We start from the raw sequence: 26,961 nt of genomic DNA on the forward strand, positions 1-26,961 counted from the left end.
CAGTTTAAGAGACCCCCAGGTGATTCATGTGCAATTGAAGTTGGAAAGTACTGGCCTAGAGCACCACTGATTAATGTAATAATTGTGCCTATCTGTTTTATTGCCCACGTGAAAGATTCTTAATTGACTCTGCCTTTTAACTAGCTTGAATTCCACTGATGGTTAGTGCTTTTAAGCCATTTGCTCAACTAAAAAGAGCCATTGGTAACCTGGATCCTCCGCAGTGAATGTGTGTGCTGATTTAACATATTTAGACAGGAGAGCACTTTACCTACGGAGTTGAGGTGGGATGGGGAATTATCTGTCACCATCCCAGTTCAGTGGTGATGCATCCTGAATGAAACAAAAAGTCTCTGCCTGTCCATTCAACTTGTCTGCCCCTGAGGACCAGAGAAGAATCCTCTTTCCTGGTGGATTTGATAATGGGACCGCCCCTAGTGGGCTGTTACACATTTTCTTGAAGAATGATACTTAGGGCGAGCTGCCCGTGACGTTGCCTGCGCTGTTTGAAACTGCAGAACCCGTTACCAGCTTGGGGCAACTACCGCTCCGGCTGGTTCCGGAGCCCGTGCGTGCCAGGAGGGCTAGTGGCGGGCGTGAGGTGGCTCTAGCCTTTCGCGTCTCTGCAGCCTGGAGACTAGAACCGGCACTTTCGTAGGACGCCACCTCCAATCGCAGCGCTGGCGCGGGCGGAGGCTAAAACACACGAGTCCTGAGACTGAGGAAAATGCGCCAAGTTCCCGTCGGCGGCGTCGTGGGGAAGACCCCAGCGGTTCGGGCGCCGGGCGAGCGGAGCCGCTTCTGGCGCTCCTTGCCGTCCTGGGGCGGGGACGGGGACGGGGGCGGGGACGGGGGCGGGCGCCGCTTCGGGGATGTAGTCGGTGCCGGCGCCCAGGCAGGACCGAGCCGCAGCCCGGGTTCCCGCTCTTGAGAGCGAATGGGCACTCCCCTGCGGGGAGGGCGATCCGGCCAGCTTTTCCGTGGGTCGCGGGCCCCCGCAGGCTCGGGGCAGGGGCTCACCTGTCGCCCCCGCCCTCAGCCCGGTTAGACTTGTCGGCGTCACCGCCGCGGACCTCGCTCTGGGCCATGACCATAGTTACGGGAGAAACATTGGTGATGTCACAACCCCCAGTGATAAGGACAGCCAGGAGCAAGAAATGGTATAGCAGAAGAGACGGCCCCTGGGCAAATGTTATATTCTACATATGCTTGGTGATTACAGGGTCCCTGTATAAATGAATTCTCCTCAACTCCTTGGGATTTGAAGAGAAAATGCCCCGTGTCATACCTCGTGAAAGTAATAGGCTTTCAAGAGGTAGTCCCTCAAAAAAAACCAGACGTCCCTTGAAGTTTTTTCAGAAAAAGGAAACCAAGAGAGCCTTGGATTTCACAGATTCTCAAGGAAATGAAGAAAAAAACTTCTGAATACAGAGGATCTGAAATTGATCAAGTTATTCCTGCAGCACAGTCCTCACGTGTCAACCGTGAGAAGAGAAAAAACTTGTTACCGTTTGTGGGACTGAATAATCTCGGCAATACTTGTTATCTTAATAGTATACTTCAGGTATTATATTTTTGTCCTGGTTTTAAATCTGGAGTGAAGCACTTATTTAATAGTATTTCAAGGAAGAAAGAAGCCCTAAAAGATGAAGCCAGTCAAAAAGCTAAGGGAAACTGCAAAGGAGATTCTTCAGTAAGTTTTGAACTAATATGCAGCTTACATTCCTTGATCCTTTCAGTCGAACAGCTTCAGGCTAGTTTTCTCTTACATCCAGAGAAATATACTCGTAAACTTGCTACTCAGCCAAGGCGACTACTTAACACACTCAGGAAACTCAACCCTATGTATGGAGGATATCTACAGCATGATGCACAGGAAGTATTACAGTGTATTTTGGGACACATTCAAGAAACATGCCAACTCCTAAAAAAAGGAGTAAAAAATGTGGCAGAGTTATCTACTAAGGTAGAAGAAAAACATCCGAAAGAGGAAATGAGTGGTCATAACAGCATGGAGATGGACAGTATGAGGCATTCTGAAGACTATAAAGAAAAACTGCCAAAAGTACATGGGAAAAGAAAGAGTGACACTGAACTTGGTAACATGAAGAAAAACGTTAAAGTCTCTAAGGACCACCAGTCTTTGAAAGCAAACCAGAGACAAACCAGATCAAAAAGAAAAGCTACAGTTGATTCATCAGATATTCCTGCTAAAATCATCCCCAAGTACATTTCTGAAAATGAGAGTGCAAGACCCTCACAAAAGAAATCAAGAGTTAAGAGAAACTGGTTCAAGTCTACAGCTAAGCAACCCAGCATTATTTCTAAATCCCTTAGTCTGGGTAAAATAACAACAAACCAAGAATCCAAAGGACAACCTAAAGAAAATGAATGTGGTCTTGAAGAGGACATGGGGAAGTATGAGAATGATAATACAGCTGATGGTTGTGGACTTGAATCTCCAGGGAAGAATGTTATGCCTGTTAAGGAAGTTAAGCCCATCAACAAAGGTGCAGAGCCAATTGGTTTTGAGCTGGTGGAGAAACTATTTCAAGGTCAGCTGGTAATAAGGACTCGTTGCTTAGAATGTGAAAGTTTAACAGAAAGAAGAGAAGAGTTTCAAGACGTCATCGTACCAGTGCAAGAAGATGAGCTTTCCAAAGCAGAGGAGAGTCCTGAAAGTTCTTCAGAGCCAAAACCAGACATGAAGACCCTGAGATGGGCAATTTCCCAGTTTGCTTCAGTGGAGAGGATTGTAGGAGAAAATAAATATTTCTGTGAAAATTGCCATCATTATACGGAAGCTGAACGAAGTCTTTTGTTTGACGCAATGCCTGAAGTTCTAACTATTCATTTGAAGTGCTTTGCTGCTAGTGGCTTCGAGTTTGATTGTTATGGTGGTGGACTTTCCAAGATCAACACTCCTTTACTGATACCTCTTAAACTGTCACTAGAAGAATGGAGCACAAAGCCAACCAATGACAGCTATGGATTATTTGCAGTTGTGATGCATAGTGGCATTACAATTAGTAGCGGGCATTATACTGCTTTTGTGAAAGTCACTGACCTTAACAGTTTAGAACTAGATGAGGAAAATTTTGTGATCGACCAAATGTGTGAAGTAGGTAAGCCAGAACCACTGAATGAGGAGGAAGCAAGGGGTGTGGTCAAAAACTATGACGATGAAGAAGTGTCGATTAGAGTCAGTGGAAATACCCAGCCAAGTAAAGTTTTGAACAAAAAAAATGTAGACACTCTTGGACTTCTCAGAGGACAAAAGACTCAAGCAGGTTATGAGTTATACAACAAAGCATCTCATCCTGATAAAGTTGCCAGTACAGCGTTTGCTGAAAATAGAAATTCTGAGACTAACAATACTAATGGGACCCATGAATCTGATAGAAACAAGGAATCCAATGGCCAAACAGGCATTAGCATGAGTGATTTTGAAAACAAAATTTCATATGCAGTGCAAAGCTTAAAGGAGTATGAGGGGAAGTGGTTGCTTTTTAATGATTCTCAAGTGAAAGTTACTGAAGAGAAGGACTTTTTGAATTCTCTTTCCCCTTCTACATCTCCTACATCTACTCCTTACTTGCTATTTTATAAGAAATTATAGAGTGAGTGTATTTTCCTTGTGTGTATATTAAACATTGGTAAATTGATTACATCAAAAAGTCTTTAGCTTATCTTTTGAAGCTATTGGATATTATGGGTCTCTCTAGGTTTCTATATAAATAGTGAAATCTGAGTTATTGAAAACCATGTTAATTTTTAGAATTCCTTTATCCTTAGTGGAGACTAGGGATTGATGCATTAGCTTCTGGGAACAAACTTGTATAGGTTCTTAACTGAATTATTCAAAATGGAAGCATTTAAACACTTTGAATTTACACCTATCTTTTGTGTTTGCTTTTTCAAATAAAGTGCTTGTATTTTTATCTCCATATTTTGGAGTAATTATCTACATGATGTTTATAGGTTCTGTGGTTTTTCAGCTAAGAAGCAGAATCTCATTTCAGTACATTCACTTGTGTAAGTCATGAAGCCAGATCTTTGATGGGCTGTATTAGAGGCACGTGTATGAACAGCTGTACCAGCGGTTTGCTGCAGCTGTTAAATGAAGTAATGCATGGAAAATGCTTAGTATAGTTTCTGGCATTCAGTAGCCCTCAGAAAATATTGGCTAAAATATTACTAAGGAGAGTTCTATAACCTTGATAGCCAAGAGTCACCATGAGCTTGACTCAAGGGAAGTAAGAAAGACAGATCATTGGCTGGGGTGTTGAACCGCATGGAAGAAGACAAACGCTTTACCATAGAACTTGACGCCAAGCTATAATAACGTAGCAAAATAGGCCTGGGGAAAGAATCTGAAAGTGCACAAAACAGAGGATCACAGTGTCATTTGAAGCATGACTAGGAAAAGTGCCACTGGCTGTAGTTGACAGACCAGCAGACCCCTGCACCCACTCTGCGGGTCTCTGCTCTGCATTTGGCACCAGCCAAGTAGCCTCCTCTCTAAAGGGTCAGTTTTGCAAGTGCCCACCCGACTCCCATGGCCTCGCCCTGTGCTCAGAGAAGGCCATAAACTATGTTGGCCAATTCAGCTTGTCATTTCAGGATAGAATGCATTAGGTTCTCCCCCAAACTCAATGGCTGGAAGAATCATAAAACAGGAATTCAGGGGTCCCTGAAGCTCTGCACTTGTGTCAACAGGCCTGATTTGTATCTGAGCGGGTGAGCATTTATAGCCTCTGATTTGCCATTGTGGAGCTCACAATTCCAAAAGCTGAGGCTCCTGTTCCCCACCCAGCCTCAGTTATGTTTATGTCACCAGCTTCTGAGGCGTCATCTGCTTAGTACTGCACTTTTGAACAGGACCAAGAGACCACGCTGAGCCATGAAGTCCCCACAGCTATCACTCCTATGTCCTGGCAGACACACCTATGTGACCTTACACAAGTTAGATAACCTTTCTGGGCTTAAGTTTCCTCATCTATGAAACTGAGATAACAGTAATAATAAAAGTTGTGTCATTATTAGGCAGCTAAATGGTAACGTTGGTTAAATGCTGGGCTTATTACAGGCACTTAATACAAATAAGTTTATTCTATTACATTACATTAAATACATTATATTATATCATCTCATCTCATCATATCTCATCATATCATACATCATATTATTATGATGCCATTTGGGGAAGTCTCCATTAGTGCGTCCATAACAAAAAGATGTCAAAATGACTTAAGATTAGGAAAAGCTTCTCCTCTACTGCCTCATGTTCAAGACAAATCGACAAGGAATCAATTACTGAATATTTACTGAACACTCCCCTGTGTGCTAGACACCATACCGGACTCCGTGTAGGTACGGAAATATAAGACTCAGGGTCATCCCAGCTCTCAGCCAGCTTATTACATAGTTGAAAGTAGAAGACGCATGAAACAATTAGGCCTCCGGGTGTTAATGAATTCACATAAATACAGAGGCCCCAAGCTGCTGATTTGGGTCTTCATTCTTCCCGCCCTAATACTCAGGCCTCCCCAGGTATATCTGGGCATCCTCAAGTATAGTTAATATGTTCATGTCCCCCAGTATTTCCATCCAAGCCAGGGGTCCAGGTCTCCTACCCACTCCTCTGGCCTCAGCTGTTTCTTTCTGGAGCTGCCCTGAGTCTAAAGCCCCTGTCATCATGGTCTGTAGCAAACAGGCGGGTGCGGGGACACAGCTGCACTCACTGCCCTCTGTCCCAGGCCCACGCTGTCTTTAGCGTAACTTTAACTTAACGCCAAACCTCTAACTGCTGTTCCATTTCCATTTTGTGGGACCAGGTCAGGACAGAAGCCACAGGACCCTTCCTCCCTTTGCAGTTCCTTCCCCCTTACTAAGCTCCTCCTCCAACCACAAAGCCCACCCCTCATTCACGACAGCTCATGAAAATAGACAACCACACAGATTCTGTTCTCCTATCACCACAGCAGTGACCCTGTTTGCTCCAAGCTAATAATAACTAATGATAATAATAGCAGCAGTAAATGCCATTTGCTCTAAGGTCATTTCATGTATTATCTTATTGAACTCTCACTTCAACCTGTAGAATAGATTTTATTTGTCCATTTGGTAGATGAATAAATTGAGGCTCATATAGTCAAGTAGTGGGTTCAGGGTCACACTACCTTGTATGTAAGAAGTAAGTAGTAGTTCTGGGTTTTAGTCAGGCTCACATGACTCCAGAGCTTTTAACCACCCCCACGATATTGTCTCTACGTGAGCACACCGCTGTCAAGACAAAGACAGTTGGGCATTTCAAGTATTCCTGAACCAGCTTCAGGACGCTTGACTCTTCTTGGAGCCATGGAAAGAATAGAGGTTCCAACCCAAGTTTTGTTGCTATACACCTTGGCCAGGTCAGTTTCCTCACCCAAACTGGAGATTTATCAAATTTCCTCCAGCCTTGTTTTAGGTTCACAGTAAAACTGAGGGGAAGGTACAGAGATTTCCCATATACCCTCTGCCCTCACACACGCACAACTTCCTCCATTATCAACATCCCTCACCAAAGTGGTCCGTTTGTCGAAATTAATGAACCAACATTGAGACATCATAGTCACCCAAAGTCCATAGTTTACAAGACGGCTCACTCTAGGTATTATACATTCTATGGGTTTGGTCAAATGTATAACGACCTGTATCCACCATGACGGTATCATACAGAGTAGTTTCACTTCCCTAAATATCCTCTGTGCTCCATCTGTTCATCCCTACCCACCTCCCAACCCCTAGCCATCACTGTTATTTTTACTGTCTCCATAGTTTTGCCTTTTCCAGAATGTCTTACAGTTGACATCATACAGTGTGTAGCCTTTTCACATTGGCTTCTTTCACTTAGCCATATGCATGTAAGTTCCCTCCATGTCTGATCATGGCTTGATAGCTCACTTCTTTCTAGCTATGAATAATATTTCATTGTCTGCATGTACCATAGTTCATTCATTCACCTACTGAAGGACATCTGGATGCTTCCAAGTTTTGGAAGTTATGAAGAAAGCTGCCATAAACATACATGTGTGGGTTTTTGCATGGCATAAGTTTTCAACTCCTTCAGGTAAATAGGATATGTGATTGCTAGCTCGTAGAGTAAGAATACGTTTAGTTGTATAAGAAACCACCACCTTGTCTTTCAAAGGGGCTGGACCATTGTGCATTCCTACCAACAGCATGTGAGAGTGCCTCTCGCTCTACCTCCCCACCAGCAACTGGTGGTGTGAGTGGTCAAGAGTCGGGGCATTCAAACAGGTATTTTGTGGTATCTCATTTTAATTTGCATTTCTCTGATGACATGGGATGTGGAGCTCTTGTCATGCTTATTTGACATCTGTATATCTTCTTTGGTGAGATGTCTATTCAGATCTTTTGTCCATTTTTAATTGGGTTGTTTGTTCTCTTGTTGAGTGTTGAGTTTGTTTTTTTCTTTTTACATTTTGAATAATGACCCTTTATCAGATGTGTCTTTTGCAAAACACATATTTTCTCCCAGATGGTGGCTCGTCTTCTCATTCTCTTACCATTCTTTCACAGAACAGAAAATTTTAATTTTAATGAAGTCCAGCTTCTCAGTTACTTCTTTCATGAATAGTGCCTATGGTGTTTACCTAAAAGGTCATCGCCATACCTAAGGTCATCTAGGTTTCCTGCTATGTTGTCTTCTAGGAGTTTTATAGTTCTGCATGTTACATTTAGGTCTGTGATGCATTCTGAGTTAATTTTTGTCAAGAGTGTAAGGGCTGTGTCTGGATTCTTCTTTTTTTTTTTTTTTTTTTTGGCATGTGGACATCCATTTGTCGATAAGATTATCTTTCCTCGGTTGTATTGCCTTTGTTCCTTTGTCAAAAGTCAGTTGACTATAATTATGTGAATCTATTTCTGGGCTATCTATTCTGTTCCATTGATCTATTTGTTTCTTCTTTTGCCAATACCGCACTGTCTTGATTACCGTAACTTTATAGTAAGTCTCGAGGATAGGTAGTGCCAATCCTCTCCTTCAATTATCGAGTTGGCTAGTGTGGGTCTTTAGCCTCTTTATATAAACTTGAGAACTAGTCTGTCAACATCCACAAAGAACTTGATGGGCAGCCCTGATTTTAACAATGTATTTTTCTGGGAGTTTGCCCAGTAGCCAGCACCCAGAGCCCTTAGTCTTCAGTAGGCTGAATTTGGGTCCTTCTTTTCTGGACTTGGGGAAAATGTTTGGATTTTTTAAGTTCCTTGTGTTTGCACATTATGTGCCTGAGCCCAATTCATGAAATGTAATCACAGACATAAAGCAGGCATCCCAATAGCATGAAGAAGAAAATGCTGGGGCTGGCGGTGGTGGTTAGCCCTCACCATAGCATTAACATTCACTGTCATCAACATCATAAAAGACGCTTGTATTCATCAAGTACTTACTAAGTGCAAAACCAAGATCTCAGTCCCTTACATGGGTCATGTCACTAATCCTTCCAATCACCTTCAACTGAAGAAATAGAGTCTCTGAAAGATTAAGTAACTTCCCCAAGTCACACAGGTAGTAAGCGCTGAAGCTGAGATTCAAACCCACTCTTAATCCCTAGATTGCACTCATTCTCACTGGCTTCCCCTTTCACCCTGGGGTAGTGATGCTGACCATCCTGGGCCTGACATTCCAGCTTCCTGAAGGACAGCCCAGGTCAGCTCATCATCTTACACTGAATGGGAAATCCCACAGACAACTAAGCTTCCTGATAAATCCACTCTACTCTAGTTCCTTGAAACCCTTTTTACAAAACCCACATAGTATTTGAGAAATGGAAGCTGAAGCACCTTCTCCTCCTCCATTCCCCCCCTTTCGCCTGCTTCCCCACAGGATCCAGTTGGTTATAAACCTCTCTTGCTGTTTATTTACCTCTTAATAAGCCCTATCTCCTCTCAGAAAGCCATTTAGCACTGCACCACTTAATTTCTCCCCAAGGCAGAATCTGCCAGGTGGAGTCTTCGTCCCCAGCCACGTCGATTTGTCTTATTTTGAAGCAGCAGTGAACATGCCACAAAACTAAAATAGCAATCAGTTCCCAGGTGTGGACTCACTGAGCAGGGAAATGACCAGGAGTGTGTGCATGTGTCCACCCGGGGCAGCTGTTCTGAACGGGCTGGATTAACCCAGGAATGACTCCCGAAGGTGGCTCCCAGCCAGCTGTGGCCACATCTGGGCATCCCTCAACGCAGAAGCACGCCGCTTTTCTGCCTCAGCTGGATTCAGCCACTCAGCACCTCCTCGGGCTGGACGCCCCAACCCTGGAGCTATGCACCCTTGCCTTTTCCACAGTTGAGGAGACAAAGTGGGCCCCCAGAGGATCAGGAAACCAGCACAGAATAACCCAGTGCAAGAAGGAAATGTCCCTGAAGTCACTTTTTCTTATTCCAAAATTCCTATAAAATCTGTCTCTGATTCTATACTATTACTACATTTGGGTCAATATAAATATAAAATTCTTCAAATTTTGTACCAGCTAAATTACTACATTATGTCCCCCCCCAAAAAATTTTGAACACCCCAAAAATCATGTTGTTCCCATAACTTCAGTGCTCCTGGACACACACGACAAGATGTGTGCCTGGAGGTGTATGTGCCTCTGTTTGAGCAGCACGACCCGGACATGGGCAATCTCTGTTTTGGGGAGGGTCCCTTCACCACTGCATGTCATCCTAAGGAAGAGAAGATGACATCTAAAGCAAAGACAGGCGATTATTAACAGGACAGCAGTACTGGACAGGACCTCCCAGGGACCCAAAGAATAATAGAAAGAAAACAGAGACCCGTCTGACTTATAGCTTCTTGTGTGGTTCCATTGACCTTGCGATACCTATCATCATTATGGGAATTGACAAGTCAGCACTCCAGCCAAACTCACAGAAGTGACTGCTCATAAATACACACACACACACACACACACACAAATATACACACACATATATTTCATAAGTTCATCTGCATAACATCCATCGTCCATCCCATTAATAACTCACATCCCATAATATGCAGTGGAGCCCTTTATTAGAAGGAAGAAGAATGAATATCAGTGTTCACGGGTGGAGGTGCATTGGCCTCGCCTTCAGTATGTCTATGTATGTAGCGTTCCCAACTCGCTTTTGCAAACCTTCTGGTTTGAACCAGTGTGCTCTGGAAGTGTTGGCAGTCAGGATATTGTTCACAGTCAAAGGTGTGCTCACTGAATCTAATCTCAATACCGGCCAGATTGCTGAGATTACAGCAAGTAACCAATGGTGGGCCATCCCCAAAGGCATTACCCAATAGGGCAGAAGTCAAAGGGCAGAAGTGTAAAGACAAGTTGAGTGATAATCCTTTATTCCTTGGAGCAATTTTGCTGTAATATTCAAGGATCCTTTTTTTTTAAGTGTCCTCTCAAAAAGGAAAAAAAAAAAAAGCAATAGAGAAAGCCTCCCTCCTTCACCATACAAGATTCCTTTTCCAATGGAGAGTATCTGCCATTCCAATTTCTTTAAGTAGCTTTATATTTGGACATTTAACAGGTGTTCCCAAGGCTGCTCTAAAGAAAAAACAACAATTCTTCCCTGAATCAACAGGTAAATGTTTTTCTGAAATGACAGCAAGAAACAGATCTGGGGGGACTGTCTCTATTTTTCATGGTAAAAAATAATAAAAATAAAAATAATAAGGTAGAGCAGATGATAATCTGCTCTAAAATAAGCTGAGGGAATGAAAAAGTGCTTAGAAACCTGTTGCATCCTTTTTCCATTAAAATAATTATTATTAAAATGCTACAGATGCACTGCCCACAAAATGCTCACAAGTGGTCCCCGTTTGGGTGATACTGCCCACGGTTAACCAGTGGCTGCTGCACTGGGCTCCCTAGAGCATGGGCACTGACACAGAACTCTGTGGGTCTTTACAGTTACAAGACTGCTCCCTAATTGTAATCCCTGATTATTTTATAGACTCTGATCCCATCTTCCCTTGGTTGGCCTTCCAAAAGTCTTCCAGATGGATGTGCATGTATTTCAGGAAACTGGGCGAGTCCTTTGCAAGGATCTTTTTGACAAGGAAAATGGGGTCTTAGGAGGGCTTGCTTGGGGTTCTCTAGAAAGGAGGAAGGCGTCAAACGCTTATCCTCCTCAAGGACTTTTACGAACTCAGAGGAGAAAAGTGAAATTTGTCACGTCTCTTTCTCTGTGGAACAGTGGTCTTGTCATGCCCAGGGCAGCTCAGATTCCAACAAAAACAGAAGCAGTAACATGTCCAGAGAGGCTGGAGCATCAGTGGAGACAAAGAGCAAAAGAGAGCCTGCTTCTCCAGGCCTGGATGGGCTCAGAGGCATCCAGCTGCAAGCCAGCTGGACTTAGTTTAAAAGACCACGTGTGGAATATTGGTTTGGTCCCAGATCCCACAGTTTAAGAGGAACATTTCCAAACACAGCCTTAGTCAGAAGAGCCCTCTCCTCTAAGACAGACCTTGAAGCTGTGTCACACGGGTTAATTGAGGGCACTTGGAAAGTTAAATTTGACTTGGCAAGTCCAAAAGGCTTCAAAAGACACTTGATGAACACTTTCAAGTATTTTTTTAGGGCTTCCCTGTGTGGCGCAGTGATTAAGAATCCGTCTGCCAGTGCAGGAGACACTGGTTCGAGCCCTGCTCCGCGAAGATCCTACATGCCTGGAAGCAACTCAGCCCGTGCGCCACAGCTACTGAGCCTGCGCTCTAGAGCCCATGAGCCACAGCTACTGAAGCCCGGGCACCTAGAGCCCGTGCTCCGCAACAAGAGAAGCCACCACAGTGAGAAGCCCGCGCACCGCAACGAAGAGTAGCCCCTGCCTGCCACAAGTAGAGAAAAGCCCACGTGCGGCAACAAAGACCCAACACAGCCAAAAATAAAATAAATTCATTTAAAAATATATATATATATATATATTTTTATGGTAGAAGATGGAGTAAATCTGATTGCCTGGGAGAGCAGAATTAGTTCAACATTTGGCTAATCAGAAGGAAGAATTTCGTAAACTGAGGGCTCTTAGAAATGGAATGTATCCCCTTGGGGAGTAGCGAGTCCTTCTGCCAGGGCTATAAAGCTGATGCTGCCATTCCACTGGAGAGGAAAGAGGGGAATGATTTCCAGGAGGCAGGATATTCAAGCAGTGAAAACTGGGTTTTGTGTCAGGTTGCACCCAAACTTGGGGTCCAGCTCTGTTTTTGTAAGGCCCTGAGAAATTTCTCTTGAACCCTCAAGTTCCTCGTTATGAGATGGGTATAACGTCTCCTCCAATGAGTTATTATGCAAGTAAATGAAGTATTAATTCATTTATTAATGAATTTATTAATGAATTAATTAATTAATAATTCATTAAAATGAATTATTAATTCATTTATTAATGAATTAATTCATTAATTCATTCTAGTGCTTGGCACGGTAGAAATGTTAAATTCACGATTGTTGCTGCCCCTGTTATTACCCAAGCTTGATAAATTGGATAGGAAGAGAAAGTACATCATTTTCTCAGATTTCTTTAGCCCTCTGATCCTGTGGTCACTGTGGGGCCCATCCTATCAAAGTTCCTGGTGCCATCTTCCTAATTCCCTGCTTCCTATTTCAGCACCACTCCAGATCTTCCTAGACAATGGTCTATATTCTCACCTTTCCCACTGCCGCTCTCCACCCACAACCAGAAGCAGTCTTTCCTATACTCCATTCTTTTGTGACCCTGCTTTCTACAGCGATAACTGGGTATTCTAGGAAGTGATGTATATTAAGAATACTATGTTAATATGACTATATAGTCACCTTATCCTTTAAATTTTTTCTCCTGCTAGAAAGCAAGGGCTGAGCACAGCAACCAGTCAATAGCCGACAGTCAATCAAAAGTCTACATGGTCAGAAGGAGGGCTCTTTACTAGTGGGATTCTATAGATCATGCTTCGCTTTTCTAGAGACGATGATAGTGGTCATTTGGGGCGAGGTAGAATACAGAGCAGTCCTGTGACAGGCTGCCTGGAGGATGTTAGGTGCAGGGGGACCTTTTCCGTTCACTCATTCATGCTCTGGAGAGCTTTAACATTCACTCTGCCCCTGTCTTTCTCCAACCCCAGAAAAGAGCAGAGCTCCACGCAGAAGTGCTGGAAGGACGTGCAAGTGGGGGACTTCATCCAAATGCAATGCAATGAGACCATCCCAGCCGACACACTCCTCCTCTTTTCCTCGGACCCCAGTGGGATCTGTCATCTGGAAACTTCCAACTTGGATGGAGAGACAAACCTCAAACAGAGGCGTGTTGTAAAGGGCTTCACACAGCAGGTAGGGCTCTTTCTAAGATCTTCAACTGGAATGGCGAAGGGAAGATGCCAGCCAGTCCTACTGGCAAACTTTATTTAATCTGTTGTGTAGAGGAGAATGTAGTAGATGCCTCCTTTTCCCAGGCACTTAGGTACACTTAATCTTCCCACCAACTCTCTGAGATGGATATCATCCCCTTCTCATGGATGGGGAAACTGAGGCTTGGGAAAGGTAAAGAACTTGCTGAAGGCCTCAGAATCCTTAAATGGGGACCCCCTCCATTCAACTGAAGAAACTCTGCTTTCTGCTCTAAACCGAGGAGTCTAGTATCTGCTCAATGACTCAAGACCAACCCATTTTTCTGTGCTTCTCCAATCCTGGCTCATCCTGCCCAGCTCAGCTTCAGCAATTTCTCCTTCCATGAATGCTTTCTAGTACTCCTTTGACCGCAGCATAAAAGCAGCAAGGTATCATTAACTATTTTTCCATTTGTGTAGGTCTTACCTTCTCAACAGTACTGAAACCTCTTTAAGGACAGGGAGTGATCATCAACATTTTAATTTAATCCCCACTTTACGTGTGTGATACCCTGGATATCATGGAGGAATCATGACTGTTTGGTGGTGAAGAGCCCAGGCTCTAGAGTCTGGCAGAGCTGAACCCAAAGCCCAACCCCACCATTTATTAGCTGTCTCACCTAAGGCAAGTTATTACCCTCTCACACCTTCATTCCCTCATCTGGAAAATGGGCACAAAAATAGTACCCTCTCCATAGGGTGTTTCTGAAGACTGCATTGTTACTGAGCCAAACTTGGTTCTGCTTTTGCCCACGTGCGGTAAAGCCAGTCTACTGACACTGGGTCGTAGTGAAGGAAAACGCAGCATTTATTGTAAGGCTCCATACAAATAGTCTGGGACAGCTAGTGCTCAAAAAGACTGAACTCCCTGATGGGTTTCAGGAAAACATTTTTAAAGGCCAGCTAAGGGAGGGCGGGGTCACAGGGTACGTGATCTCCTCGTGCACAATTCTCTGATTGGTTGATGGTAAGGGAACAGGGTGGTGTCACAGGGTTTATCAATCCACAGGCGCCATTAGGTCTTGGGGCTATGTGCTCATGGTCATCAAATAGTTAATATCTTCCATTTGATGGGGGTTTTCATGTCTGTCAAACAACTCAGGAAATGTGCATCAGATACTATTATCTAGGTACTTCAGAAAGGAACTAAAGCAAGGAATATGGGGGAGAGGTCAGCCCCAAAAAGGCCCCATAAGGTCCTGCTCGATTATAAAATAATATGTACATGAATTACTTAGCATGAAGCTAGGCACATAGTAAGTAAGAGACCAGTAAATAGTTGGCAGTAAATATCAATGGCGTTCATAGGCAATATGCGTTGACTGATCAAAACTGGGTGTGATATTCCAGTTTTCCATTAAAATTCCCCTTGAAAGTGTTGACTTCCCATCTGGTACCTTGCTCTATGCATGGAAAAGAATAAAATTCTATCACTCCTCTTCATCCTGACAGCCTGTGGCTAGGGAGAAAACGAATGAATCGGGGGATTTAGAAGAAGGAAGGCAAGTGGTTCATTCCTCAGAGATGCTCATGAGCTAACGTTTCGTTATCTAGACAGAAACTTCTCAAGAGAAGGCCACTCATCATACCTCACTTTGCCTCTCTCAAAGCCCCAGATGAACAGTTCTCATAAAATCGCTTTTCTATGACTGAACTCTGTTCTCTCATCCTTACAATGGGAATACTAAGAATGGCTCTCCCAAAGTTGTGCTGTGTGATTCAAGTGAGATAAGGAACGTAGAGAACAAACTAGAGGGTTTGCTGCATTGCAGATACACAGTAAACGGTCTATGGCTGCTACCTCGGCTACAGTTCCTACAGTGGGAATGGAAACCACCACGACCACCGCGCCGTCACCTTGCTTTGTGGTTGTGATAGTGGCTCGGTCCTCCCATTGGTGTCCAGGCTCTGTTGAGTCAATCACTGCCCTGGGGCTTGGCGTCTGAGTTTCCTCTCCTTTGCTTGTCCTTGTCACACTCACCCAATCATCCCAGTGTTTACAAAAATGTAGGGCGGGATCTGGGTAAGCTCACAGCGCCATCCTAGACACAAAATAATCTATTTCTTGGCTCAGGGCCCTGTGGGCTGCCCTCTAGAGCAAAGGTTTTCAAGCTTTTTTAACCACAAGTCACGATAAGAAATACATATTGCACACACACACCTAGCCACATGCACATGTGGGTATGTGTGTGAGTGTGTAAGACTGCCACCTCAGTCATACTACATGCAAAGGACTCTGAAACTTTCTATTCTATTCTACCGGGTTTTGGTTTTTGTTGTTGTGTTAATTGATTTATTTATTTATTCATTTATTTATTTTTGGCTGTGTTGGGTCTTCATTGCTGTGCACAGGCTTTCTCTAGCTGTGGTGAGTGGGGGCTTCTCTTGTTGTGCAGCACGGGCTCTAGGCACTTGAGCTTCAATAGCTGTGGCGCACGGACTCAGTTGTGGCTTGCAGGCTCAGCAGTTGTGGTGTGTGGGCTCAGCAGTTGTGGCACGCAGGCTCTAGAGTGCAGGCTCAGTAGTTTTGGCGCACGGGCTTAGCTGCTCCGTGGCATGTGGGACCTTCCCGGACCAGGGCTCGAACCTGTGTCCCCTGCATTGGCAGGCGGATTCTTAACCACTGCGCCACCAGGGAAGCCCCCGTTTTTGTTGTTGTTGTTGCTGTTGTTTTAAGTTCCAGGAGCAGCAGAACGTGTGTGCGTTTGTAAATCTACCCTTCAGCTGGCCCATCCCAACATCCTCACCGTAACTCTAAGTCGTTTACTCTTTCTCAGGTAGTTATTTCGGCACTGTTGAGGTTCACCCAGTCCCTTCTCTTTTTTGCCACTGGCAGTGGCTCCCAAGCTGTTTCTTGTATATTAATTGGTCTGATAGTTTGGGATTTGACTAGAATGAAGAGCTGGATGAAAGGGTCATTCACGCTCCACTGCTATAAACCAGCTAATTCAAGTTAATCACATCTCTCAAACTCTAACCCTAAATTCTAATAGGGTACTTGGTGTCATGATTTACCAAAATAAATAAATTCACTTGTAAAGGGAACAAGATTTATCTGATTTTGAAAGTTTCCAGAATTCTCTATTCTATTTCACTTCTTGATTCTCCCCCTCACTTTGCTTAAGTGTGCTTTTCCAGTTCTATAAGAACAGGGATAAATAGTACTAATAATAATGCCCTTTTTTAAAGCTCTTATATACATATAAGGTAAGTGAGGCACAGAAACGTGAAGTAACTTGCCCAAGGTCACTAAGCTGGGAAGTACTGGAACCAGGATTCAAAGCCAACTTTGTCCAGTCTCAGCACTTAAGGTTTGCAGTAGCTCATCTCCCTGGTCCTTTGACTCTCACCCAGACTTTACCCAGAATTGCTTACTTGAAAACACACATTTATCGTTTTCAATATTCTTTCCACATGTAAGTAACAAGCAGCAGGAAGAATAAAAGCAGGCCTAGCCAGCTCCCTGGGGAGGAGGAATTTTAGCTGCTCTTTGCGACCTTGCCTCTCCCTTATGTCTTCAGTGCAGAAAGATTTCTGAATATGGACAGAATTCTCTTCTGACTAACTCTCTATATAATATTTCTCAAATGTGCTGAACAAAGATGTTGACGAGAGTTGCAAGAAAAATACATGCTGCACTGTCATGTGAGATCAGAAGGCAATAGGTTACAAGTTTTCCAACAGTGTGGACTGCAGAACTTCTCAGATACTTTACTAAAGGGGAAGGGAGGGGGAGGGTGGTACTAGTATATAAGATCTCTACTTATTTAACCACAGAAACCGTTTATGCCAAGGACCACATCCCAGGACTACTACAGGAGAGGTGGGATCACAAGTTAGAAATTCGCCTTAAACGCACTGAAGGTGTTTTGGATGTATCATAACCATCACGGGGAGAAACTTTTTCATGTATACACGCATCCTTCCCCACTATCATCACCCAATTATGATTCATGGGGACTGAGTAGTGGTCTGGGCATGCATATTTTTTAAATGTTCTCCCGGATGATCTTAATAGGAACCTACCACTAGTTCATCAGAAACCTGTGTAATAAAGGGAAGGTGTTACCTCCAAAAAACACTCATCATAATCATGGGAATAAAGCCACCATCTACAGGAGTCTTACATGTTTTGCCCATATTGTCCTTTGTCCTCATGACCATCCTGTGAGGGGGACATCACTACTCCATTAGACAGATGAAAACCCTAAGGTACAGAAAAGGCAAAATTCACCACTTGTCTCAGAGAAGATTTTGGACACCTGCAAATGTGGTTTGTTTCTCAATTTAATACCTTAAATAATTAGTATTAATGACTTTTTTTAGCTTGTTATTCCTATTGGCTATGAGACTTTGATTTTGCCCAAAGGGGGTTTTTACTAACCTCAGAGATTTCTAGAAACTCCCAACCCCACACCATATACCCACAACCATTCTCACGGCTGTGTCCTGTTCATCCAGAGTCAGTAAGACAAACTTTGTCCCAGCTCCTCTAGATCAGCACTTCTCAAGGTGGAGTCTGCCAAACCCTTATCTCAAGAGATAGTTCTTAAAAAACAAGGTCTGTGGTCAAATCTGATTAGGAGGCCGGAGTCCTGTGGACCCCTCTTGGAGGTTCCAACGTCCATGAACATTTTAAGGTCTCGGAGAAGACCTAGAGGAAGGAGGCCAGTTAAACTTTCTTTAACCCTGAGCTTTCCAAACTCATTTAACCTCAGAACCATTTGGGGCACAATAATTTTTCACCTTCATATGGAAACTTGAACACATTAATCTACATTGTGTGGAACACAAGTGACCTCAACAGGTGAGGAATGACCGAGAGGCTGACCATCCTCATGGCTTAGACAGCTCGTCCTTGCCTTTCCTGTCTAGGTTCAGAGGAAATTATAAACATGAGAGAGCTTCTCAAAAGGATCTTTCCCCTGTGACACAGCACATCATTCTCAAGGTTGCCAAAGAGTTAGTTTCAAAATCCATTTCCCAGAATGCAACTTGGACCAAGTCAGGTTTCGGGGTTTTTTTTTTTTTTTTCAATTGGAACTTTTATCATGATGGGCCATCTTTACTTTCACACCGTTATTGACCTGTTCTTGAAATATTTATTCCTACATCCCATTGCTGGGAAAAGGACAGAAAAGGAAGGAATACAAAATTAGGATTATGCCGAGGTCTGCAGAACAGGCAAGAGGACTTCATTAGAGAATTAAATTGTACAGTTTTCTCTTTGGGGACATTTTTGACACCTGAAATCACTTCTTTTGAAAAAAATTATGAATTGAAGTATAGTTAATTTACAATATTATTTTAATTTATGCTGTACAGCAAAATGAGTCAGTTCTACACATATATACATTCTTTTTTCATAGTCTTTTCCATTATGGCTTATCAAAGAATATTGAATCTAATTCCCTGTGCTATACAGTAGGACCTTGTTGTTTATCAATTCTGTATATAATAGTTTGCATCTGCTAATCCCAAACTCCCAATCCATCCTTCTTCCACCGCCCCCGGCTTAGTAAAATCTCTTCTTTAAAGGGGTTCCAAGATGGGCACTAGAGATTTGACACCTGAAAATAAGTCTGTGCCATTTATTTTGGTAGATGGAACATTTACCAAAGCCAAAGAATCAGAAATGAATTCTTCCAATTAGTATTTCAGAGCAATTCTCCTAGTTATCTTTTGTCCAAACCATTGACGCCCAAATCCTACTGAAGTGTGTGTCAGATCATTTCCCAGTGACAAGGAATTTGAGACACCAAGTTCACATGGACCAGCCTCTTCAGCATCACCCGAAAGCTTGTCAGAAATGCAAAACTTCAGGCCCTGCCCCAAACTAAACCAGACTCTGCAGTTTAAGAGACCCCCAGGTGATTCATGTGCAATTGAAGTTGGAAAGTACTGGCCTAGAGCACCACTGATTAATGTAATAATTGTGCCTATCTGTTTTATTGCCCACGTGAAAGATTCTTAATTGACTCTGCCTTTTAACTAGCTTGAATTCCACTGATGGTTAGTGCTTTTAAGCCATTTGCTCAACTAAAAAGAGCCATTGGTAACCTGGATCCTCCGCAGTGAATGTGTGTGCTGATTTAACATATTTAGACAGGAGAGCACTTTACCTACGGAGTTGAGGTGGGATGGGGAATTATCTGTCACCATCCCAGTTCAGTGGTGATGCATCCTGAATGAAACAAAAAGTCTCTGCCTGTCCATTCAACTTGTCTGCCCCTGAGGACCAGAGAAGAATCCTCTTTCCTGGTGGATTTGATAATGGGACCGCCCCTAGTGGGCTGTTACACATTTTCTTGAAGAATGATACTTAGGGCGAGCTGCCCGTGACGTTGCCTGCGCTGTTTGAAACTGCAGAACCCGTTACCAGCTTGGGGCAACTACCGCTCCGGCTGGTTCCGGAGCCCGTGCGTGCCAGGAGGGCTAGTGGCGGGCGTGAGGTGGCTCTAGCCTTTCGCGTCTCTGCAGCCTGGAGACTAGAACCGGCACTTTCGTAGGACGCCACCTCCAATCGCAGCGCTGGCGCGGGCGGAGGCTAAAACACACGAGTCCTGAGACTGAGGAAAATGCGCCAAGTTCCCGTCGGCGGCGTCGTGGGGAAGACCCCAGCGGTTCGGGCGCCGGGCGAGCGGAGCCGCTTCTGGCGCTCCTTGCCGTCCTGGGGCGGGGACGGGGACGGGGGCGGGGACGGGGGCGGGCGCCGCTTCGGGGATGTAGTCGGTGCCGGCGCCCAGGCAGGACCGAGCCGCAGCCCGGGTTCCCGCTCTTGAGAGCGAATGGGCACTCCCCTGCGGGGAGGGCGATCCGGCCAGCTTTTCCGTGGGTCGCGGGCCCCCGCAGGCTCGGGGCAGGGGCTCACCTGTCGCCCCCGCCCTCAGCCCGGTTAGACTTGTCGGCGTCACCGCCGCGGACCTCGCTCTGGGCCATGACCATAGTTACGGGAGAAACATTGGTGATGTCACAACCCCCAGTGATAAGGACAGCCAGGAGCAAGAAATGGTATAGCAGAAGAGACGGCCCCTGGGCAAATGTTATATTCTACATATGCTTGGTGATTACAGGGTCCCTGTATAAATGAATTCTCCTCAACTCCTTGGGATTTGAAGAGAAAATGCCCCGTGTCATACCTCGTGAAAGTAATAGGCTTTCAAGAGGTAGTCCCTCAAAAAAAACCAGACGTCCCTTGAAGTTTTTTCAGAAAAAGGAAACCAAGAGAGCCTTGGATTTCACAGATTCTCAAGGAAATGAAGAAAAAAACTTCTGAATACAGAGGATCTGAAATTGATCAAGTTATTCCTGCAGCACAGTCCTCACGTGTCAACCGTGAGAAGAGAAAAAACTTGTTACCGTTTGTGGGACTGAATAATCTCGGCAATACTTGTTATCTTAATAGTATACTTCAGGTATTATATTTTTGTCCTGGTTTTAAATCTGGAGTGAAGCACTTATTTAATAGTATTTCAAGGAAGAAAGAAGCCCTAAAAGATGAAGCCAGTCAAAAAGCTAAGGGAAACTGCAAAGGAGATTCTTCAGTAAGTTTTGAACTAATATGCAGCTTACATTCCTTGATCCTTTCAGTCGAACAGCTTCAGGCTAGTTTTCTCTTACATCCAGAGAAATATACTCGTAAACTTGCTACTCAGCCAAGGCGACTACTTAACACACTCAGGAAACTCAACCCTATGTATGGAGGATATCTACAGCATGATGCACAGGAAGTATTACAGTGTATTTTGGGACACATTCAAGAAACATGCCAACTCCTAAAAAAAGGAGTAAAAAATGTGGCAGAGTTATCTACTAAGGTAGAAGAAAAACATCCGAAAGAGGAAATGAGTGGTCATAACAGCATGGAGATGGACAGTATGAGGCATTCTGAAGACTATAAAGAAAAACTGCCAAAAGTACATGGGAAAAGAAAGAGTGACACTGAACTTGGTAACATGAAGAAAAACGTTAAAGTCTCTAAGGACCACCAGTCTTTGAAAGCAAACCAGAGACAAACCAGATCAAAAAGAAAAGCTACAGTTGATTCATCAGATATTCCTGCTAAAATCATCCCCAAGTACATTTCTGAAAATGAGAGTGCAAGACCCTCACAAAAGAAATCAAGAGTTAAGAGAAACTGGTTCAAGTCTACAGCTAAGCAACCCAGCATTATTTCTAAATCCCTTAGTCTGGGTAAAATAACAACAAACCAAGAATCCAAAGGACAACCTAAAGAAAATGAATGTGGTCTTGAAGAGGACATGGGGAAGTATGAGAATGATAATACAGCTGATGGTTGTGGACTTGAATCTCCAGGGAAGAATGTTATGCCTGTTAAGGAAGTTAAGCCCATCAACAAAGGTGCAGAGCCAATTGGTTTTGAGCTGGTGGAGAAACTATTTCAAGGTCAGCTGGTAATAAGGACTCGTTGCTTAGAATGTGAAAGTTTAACAGAAAGAAGAGAAGAGTTTCAAGACGTCATCGTACCAGTGCAAGAAGATGAGCTTTCCAAAGCAGAGGAGAGTCCTGAAAGTTCTTCAGAGCCAAAACCAGACATGAAGACCCTGAGATGGGCAATTTCCCAGTTTGCTTCAGTGGAGAGGATTGTAGGAGAAAATAAATATTTCTGTGAAAATTGCCATCATTATACGGAAGCTGAACGAAGTCTTTTGTTTGACGCAATGCCTGAAGTTCTAACTATTCATTTGAAGTGCTTTGCTGCTAGTGGCTTCGAGTTTGATTGTTATGGTGGTGGACTTTCCAAGATCAACACTCCTTTACTGATACCTCTTAAACTGTCACTAGAAGAATGGAGCACAAAGCCAACCAATGACAGCTATGGATTATTTGCAGTTGTGATGCATAGTGGCATTACAATTAGTAGCGGGCATTATACTGCTTCTGTGAAAGTCACTGACCTTAACAGTTTAGAACTAGATGAGGAAAATTTTGTGATCGACCAAATGTGTGAAGTAGGTAAGCCAGAACCACTGAATGAGGAGGAAGCAAGGGGTGTGGTCAAAAACTATGACGATGAAGAAGTGTCGATTAGAGTCAGTGGAAATACCCAGCCAAGTAAAGTTTTGAACAAAAAAAATGTAGACACTCTTGGACTTCTCAGAGGACAAAAGACTCAAGCAGGTTATGAGTTATACAACAAAGCATCTCATCCTGATAAAGTTGCCAGTACAGCGTTTGCTGAAAATAGAAATTCTGAGACTAACAATACTAATGGGACCCATGAATCTGATAGAAACAAGGAATCCAATGGCCAAACAGGCATTAGCATGAGTGATTTTGAAAACAAAATTTCATATGCAGTGCAAAGCTTAAAGGAGTATGAGGGGAAGTGGTTGCTTTTTAATGATTCTCAAGTGAAAGTTACTGAAGAGAAGGACTTTTTGAATTCTCTTTCCCCTTCTACATCTCCTACATCTACTCCTTACTTGCTATTTTATAAGAAATTATAGAGTGAGTGTATTTTCCTTGTGTGTATATTAAACATTGGTAAATTGATTACATCAAAAAGTCTTTAGCTTATCTTTTGAAGCTATTGGATATTATGGGTCTCTCTAGGTTTCTATATAAATAGTGAAATCTGAGTTATTGAAAACCATGTTAATTTTTAGAATTCCTTTATCCTTAGTGGAGACTAGGGATTGATGCATTAGCTTCTGGGAACAAACTTGTATAGGTTCTTAACTGAATTATTCAAAATGGAAGCATTTAAACACTTTGAATTTACACCTATCTTTTGTGTTTGCTTTTTCAAATAAAGTGCTTGTATTTTTATCTCCATATTTTGGAGTAATTATCTACATGATGTTTATAGGTTCTGTGGTTTTTCAGCTAAGAAGCAGAATCTCATTTCAGTACATTCACTTGTGTAAGTCATGAAGCCAGATCTTTGATGGGCTGTATTAGAGGCACGTGTATGAACAGCTGTACCAGCGGTTTGCTGCAGCTGTTAAATGAAGTAATGCATGGAAAATGCTTAGTATAGTTTCTGGCATTCAGTAGCCCTCAGAAAATATTGGCTAAAATATTACTAAGGAGAGTTCTATAACCTGGATAGCCAAGAGTCACCATGAGCTTGACTCAAGGGAAGTAAGAAAGACAGATCATTGGCTGGGGTGTTGAACCGCATGGAAGAAGACAAACGCTTTACCATAGAACTTGACGCCAAGCTATAATAACGTAGCAAAATAGGCCTGGGGAAAGAATCTGAAAGTGCACAAAACAGAGGATCACAGTGTCATTTGAAGCATGACTAGGAAAAGTGCCACTGGCTGTAGTTGACAGACCAGCAGACCCCTGCACCCACTCTGCGGGTCTCTGCTCTGCATTTGGCACCAGCCAAGTAGCCTCCTCTCTAAAGGGTCAGTTTTGCAAGTGCCCACCCGACTCCCATGGCCTCGCCCTGTGCTCAGAGAAGGCCATAAACTATGTTGGCCAATTCACCTTGTCATTTCAGGATAGAATGCATTAGGTTCTCCCCCAAACTCAATGGCTGGAAGAATCATAAAACAGGAATTCAGGGGTCCCTGAAGCTCTGCACTTGTGTCAACAGGCCTGATTTGTATCTGAGCGGGTGAGCATTTATAGCCTCTGATTTGCCATTGTGGAGCTCACAATTCCAAAAGCTGAGGCTCCTGTTCCCCACCCAGCCTCAGTTATGTTTATGTCACCAGCTTCTGAGGCGTCATCTGCTTAGTACTGCACTTTTGAACAGGACCAAGAGACCACGCTGAGCCATGAAGTCCCCACAGCTATCACTCCTATGTCCTGGCAGACACACCTATGTGACCTTACACAAGTTAGATAACCTTTCTGGGCTTAAGTTTCCTCATCTATGAAACTGAGATAACAGTAATAATAAAAGTTGTGTCATTATTAGGCAGCTAAATGGTAACGTTGGTTAAATGCTGGGCTTATTACAGGCACTTAATACAAATAAGTTTATTCTATTACATTACATTAAATACATTATATTATATCATCTCATCTCATCATATCTCATCATATCATACATCATATTATTATGATGCCATTTGGGGAAGTCTCCATTAGTGCGTCCATAACAAAAAGATGTCAAAATGACTTAAGATTAGGAAAAGCTTCTCCTCTACTGCCTCATGTTCAAGACAAATCGACAAGGAATCAATTACTGAATATTTACTGAACACTCCCCTGTGTGCTAGACACCATACCGGACTCCGTGTAGGTACGGAAATATAAGACTCAGGGTCATCCCAGCTCTCAGCCAGCTTATTACATAGTTGAAAGTAGAAGACGCATGAAACAATTAGGCCTCCGGGTGTTAATGAATTCACATAAATACAGAGGCCCCAAGCTGCTGATTTGGGTCTTCATTCTTCCCGCCCTAATACTCAGGCCTCCCCAGGTATATCTGGGCATCCTCAGGTATAGTTAATATGTTCATGTCCCCCAGTATTTCCATCCAAGCCAGGGGTCCAGGTCTCCTACCCACTCCTCTGGCCTCAGCTGTTTCTTTCTGGAGCTGCCCTGAGTCTAAAGCCCCTGTCATCATGGTCTGTAGCAAACAGGCGGGTGCGGGGACACAGCTGCACTCACTGCCCTCTGTCCCAGGCCCACGCTGTCTTTAGCGTAACTTTAACTTAACGCCAAACCTCTAACTGCTGTTCCATTTCCATTTTGTGGGACCAGGTCAGGACAGAAGCCACAGGACCCTTCCTCCCTTTGCAGTTCCTTCCCCCTTACTAAGCTCCTCCTCCAACCACAAAGCCCACCCCTCATTCACGACAGCTCATGAAAATAGACAACCACACAGATTCTGTTCTCCTATCACCACAGCAGTGACCCTGTTTGCTCCAAGCTAATAATAACTAATGATAATAATAGCAGCAGTAAATGCCATTTGCTCTAAGGTCATTTCATGTATTATCTTATTGAACTCTCACTTCAACCTGTAGAATAGATTTTATTTGTCCATTTGGTAGATGAATAAATTGAGGCTCATATAGTCAAGTAGTGGGTTCAGGGTCACACTACCTTGTATGTAAGAAGTAAGTAGTAGTTCTGGGTTTTAGTCAGGCTCACATGACTCCAGAGCTTTTAACCACCCCCACGATATTGTCTCTACGTGAGCACACCGCTGTCAAGACAAAGACAGTTGGGCATTTCAAGTATTCCTGAACCAGCTTCAGGACGCTTGACTCTTCTTGGAGCCATGGAAAGAATAGAGGTTCCAACCCAAGTTTTGTTGCTATACACCTTGGCCAGGTCAGTTTCCTCACCCAAACTGGAGATTTATCAAATTTCCTCCAGCCTTGTTTTAGGTTCACAGTAAAACTGAGGGGAAGGTACAGAGATTTCCCATATACCCTCTGCCCTCACACACGCACAACTTCCTCCATTATCAACATCCCTCACCAAAGTGGTCCGTTTGTCGAAATTAATGAACCAACATTGAGACATCATAGTCACCCAAAGTCCATAGTTTACAAGACGGCTCACTCTAGGTATTATACATTCTATGGGTTTGGTCAAATGTATAACGACCTGTATCCACCATGACGGTATCATACAGAGTAGTTTCACTTCCCTAAATATCCTCTGTGCTCCATCTGTTCATCCCTACCCACCTCCCAACCCCTAGCCATCACTGTTATTTTTACTGTCTCCATAGTTTTGCCTTTTCCAGAATGTCTTACAGTTGACATCATACAGTGTGTAGCCTTTTCACATTGGCTTCTTTCACTTAGCCATATGCATGTAAGTTCCCTCCATGTCTGATCATGGCTTGATAGCTCACTTCTTTCTAGCTATGAATAATATTTCATTGTCTGCATGTACCATAGTTCATTCATTCACCTACTGAAGGACATCTGGATGCTTCCAAGTTTTGGAAGTTATGAAGAAAGCTGCCATAAACATACATGTGTGGGTTTTTGCATGGCATAAGTTTTCAACTCCTTCAGGTAAATAGGATATGTGATTGCTAGCTCGTAGAGTAAGAATACGTTTAGTTGTATAAGAAACCACCACCTTGTCTTTCAAAGGGGCTGGACCATTGTGCATTCCTACCAACAGCATGTGAGAGTGCCTCTCGCTCTACCTCCCCACCAGCAACTGGTGGTGTGAGTGGTCAAGAGTCGGGGCATTCAAACAGGTATTTTGTGGTATCTCATTTTAATTTGCATTTCTCTGATGACATGGGATGTGGAGCTCTTGTCATGCTTATTTGACATCTGTATATCTTCTTTGGTGAGATGTCTATTCAGATCTTTTGTCCATTTTTAATTGGGTTGTTTGTTCTCTTGTTGAGTGTTGAGTTTGTTTTTTTCTTTTTACATTTTGAATAATGACCCTTTATCAGATGTGTCTTTTGCAAAACACATATTTTCTCCCAGATGGTGGCTCGTCTTCTCATTCTCTTACCATTCTTTCACAGAACAGAAATTTTTAATTTTAATGAAGTCCAGCTTCTCAGTTACTTCTTTCATGAATAGTGCCTATGGTGTTTACCTAAAAGGTCATCGCCATACCTAAGGTCATCTAGGTTTCCTGCTATG

General features: G+C 43.4%; 2 protein-coding genes across 2 annotated transcripts; both read left to right on the plus strand.

Moving 5' to 3' along the window:
- The first annotated feature begins 1,275 nt into the window (after window positions 1-1,275).
- Window positions 1,276-4,056, plus strand: LOC309804590 (ubiquitin carboxyl-terminal hydrolase 1-like). The gene has a single exon (XM_082622008.1). It carries the CDS (start codon window positions 1,406-1,408, stop codon window positions 3,617-3,619), a length of 2,214 nt encoding a protein of 737 aa, XP_082478134.1. The 5' UTR covers window positions 1,276-1,405; the 3' UTR covers window positions 3,620-4,056.
- Window positions 4,057-20,531: 16,475 nt separating this feature from the next.
- LOC309804649 (ubiquitin carboxyl-terminal hydrolase 1-like) lies at window positions 20,532-23,325 on the plus strand. The gene has a single exon (XM_082622072.1). The coding sequence runs from the start codon at window positions 20,662-20,664 to the stop codon at window positions 22,873-22,875; it is 2,214 nt and encodes a 737-aa protein (XP_082478198.1). The 5' UTR covers window positions 20,532-20,661; the 3' UTR covers window positions 22,876-23,325.
- The last annotated feature ends 3,636 nt before the right edge of the window (window positions 23,326-26,961 follow it).

Source organism: Mesoplodon mirus, assembly GCF_964341445.2.
Source record: "Mesoplodon mirus genome assembly, chromosome: 5".
In the NCBI taxonomy this organism is placed as follows: domain Eukaryota; kingdom Metazoa; phylum Chordata; class Mammalia; order Artiodactyla; family Ziphiidae; genus Mesoplodon; species Mesoplodon mirus.

Bases quoted from the DNA above. Each gene is read 5' to 3' on its own strand.
- LOC309804649 (XM_082622072.1), top strand. From the start codon at position 20,662: ATGAAGAAAAAAACTTCTGAATACAGAGGATCTGAAATTGATCAAGTT.
- LOC309804590 (XM_082622008.1), top strand. From the start codon at position 1,406: ATGAAGAAAAAAACTTCTGAATACAGAGGATCTGAAATTGATCAAGTT.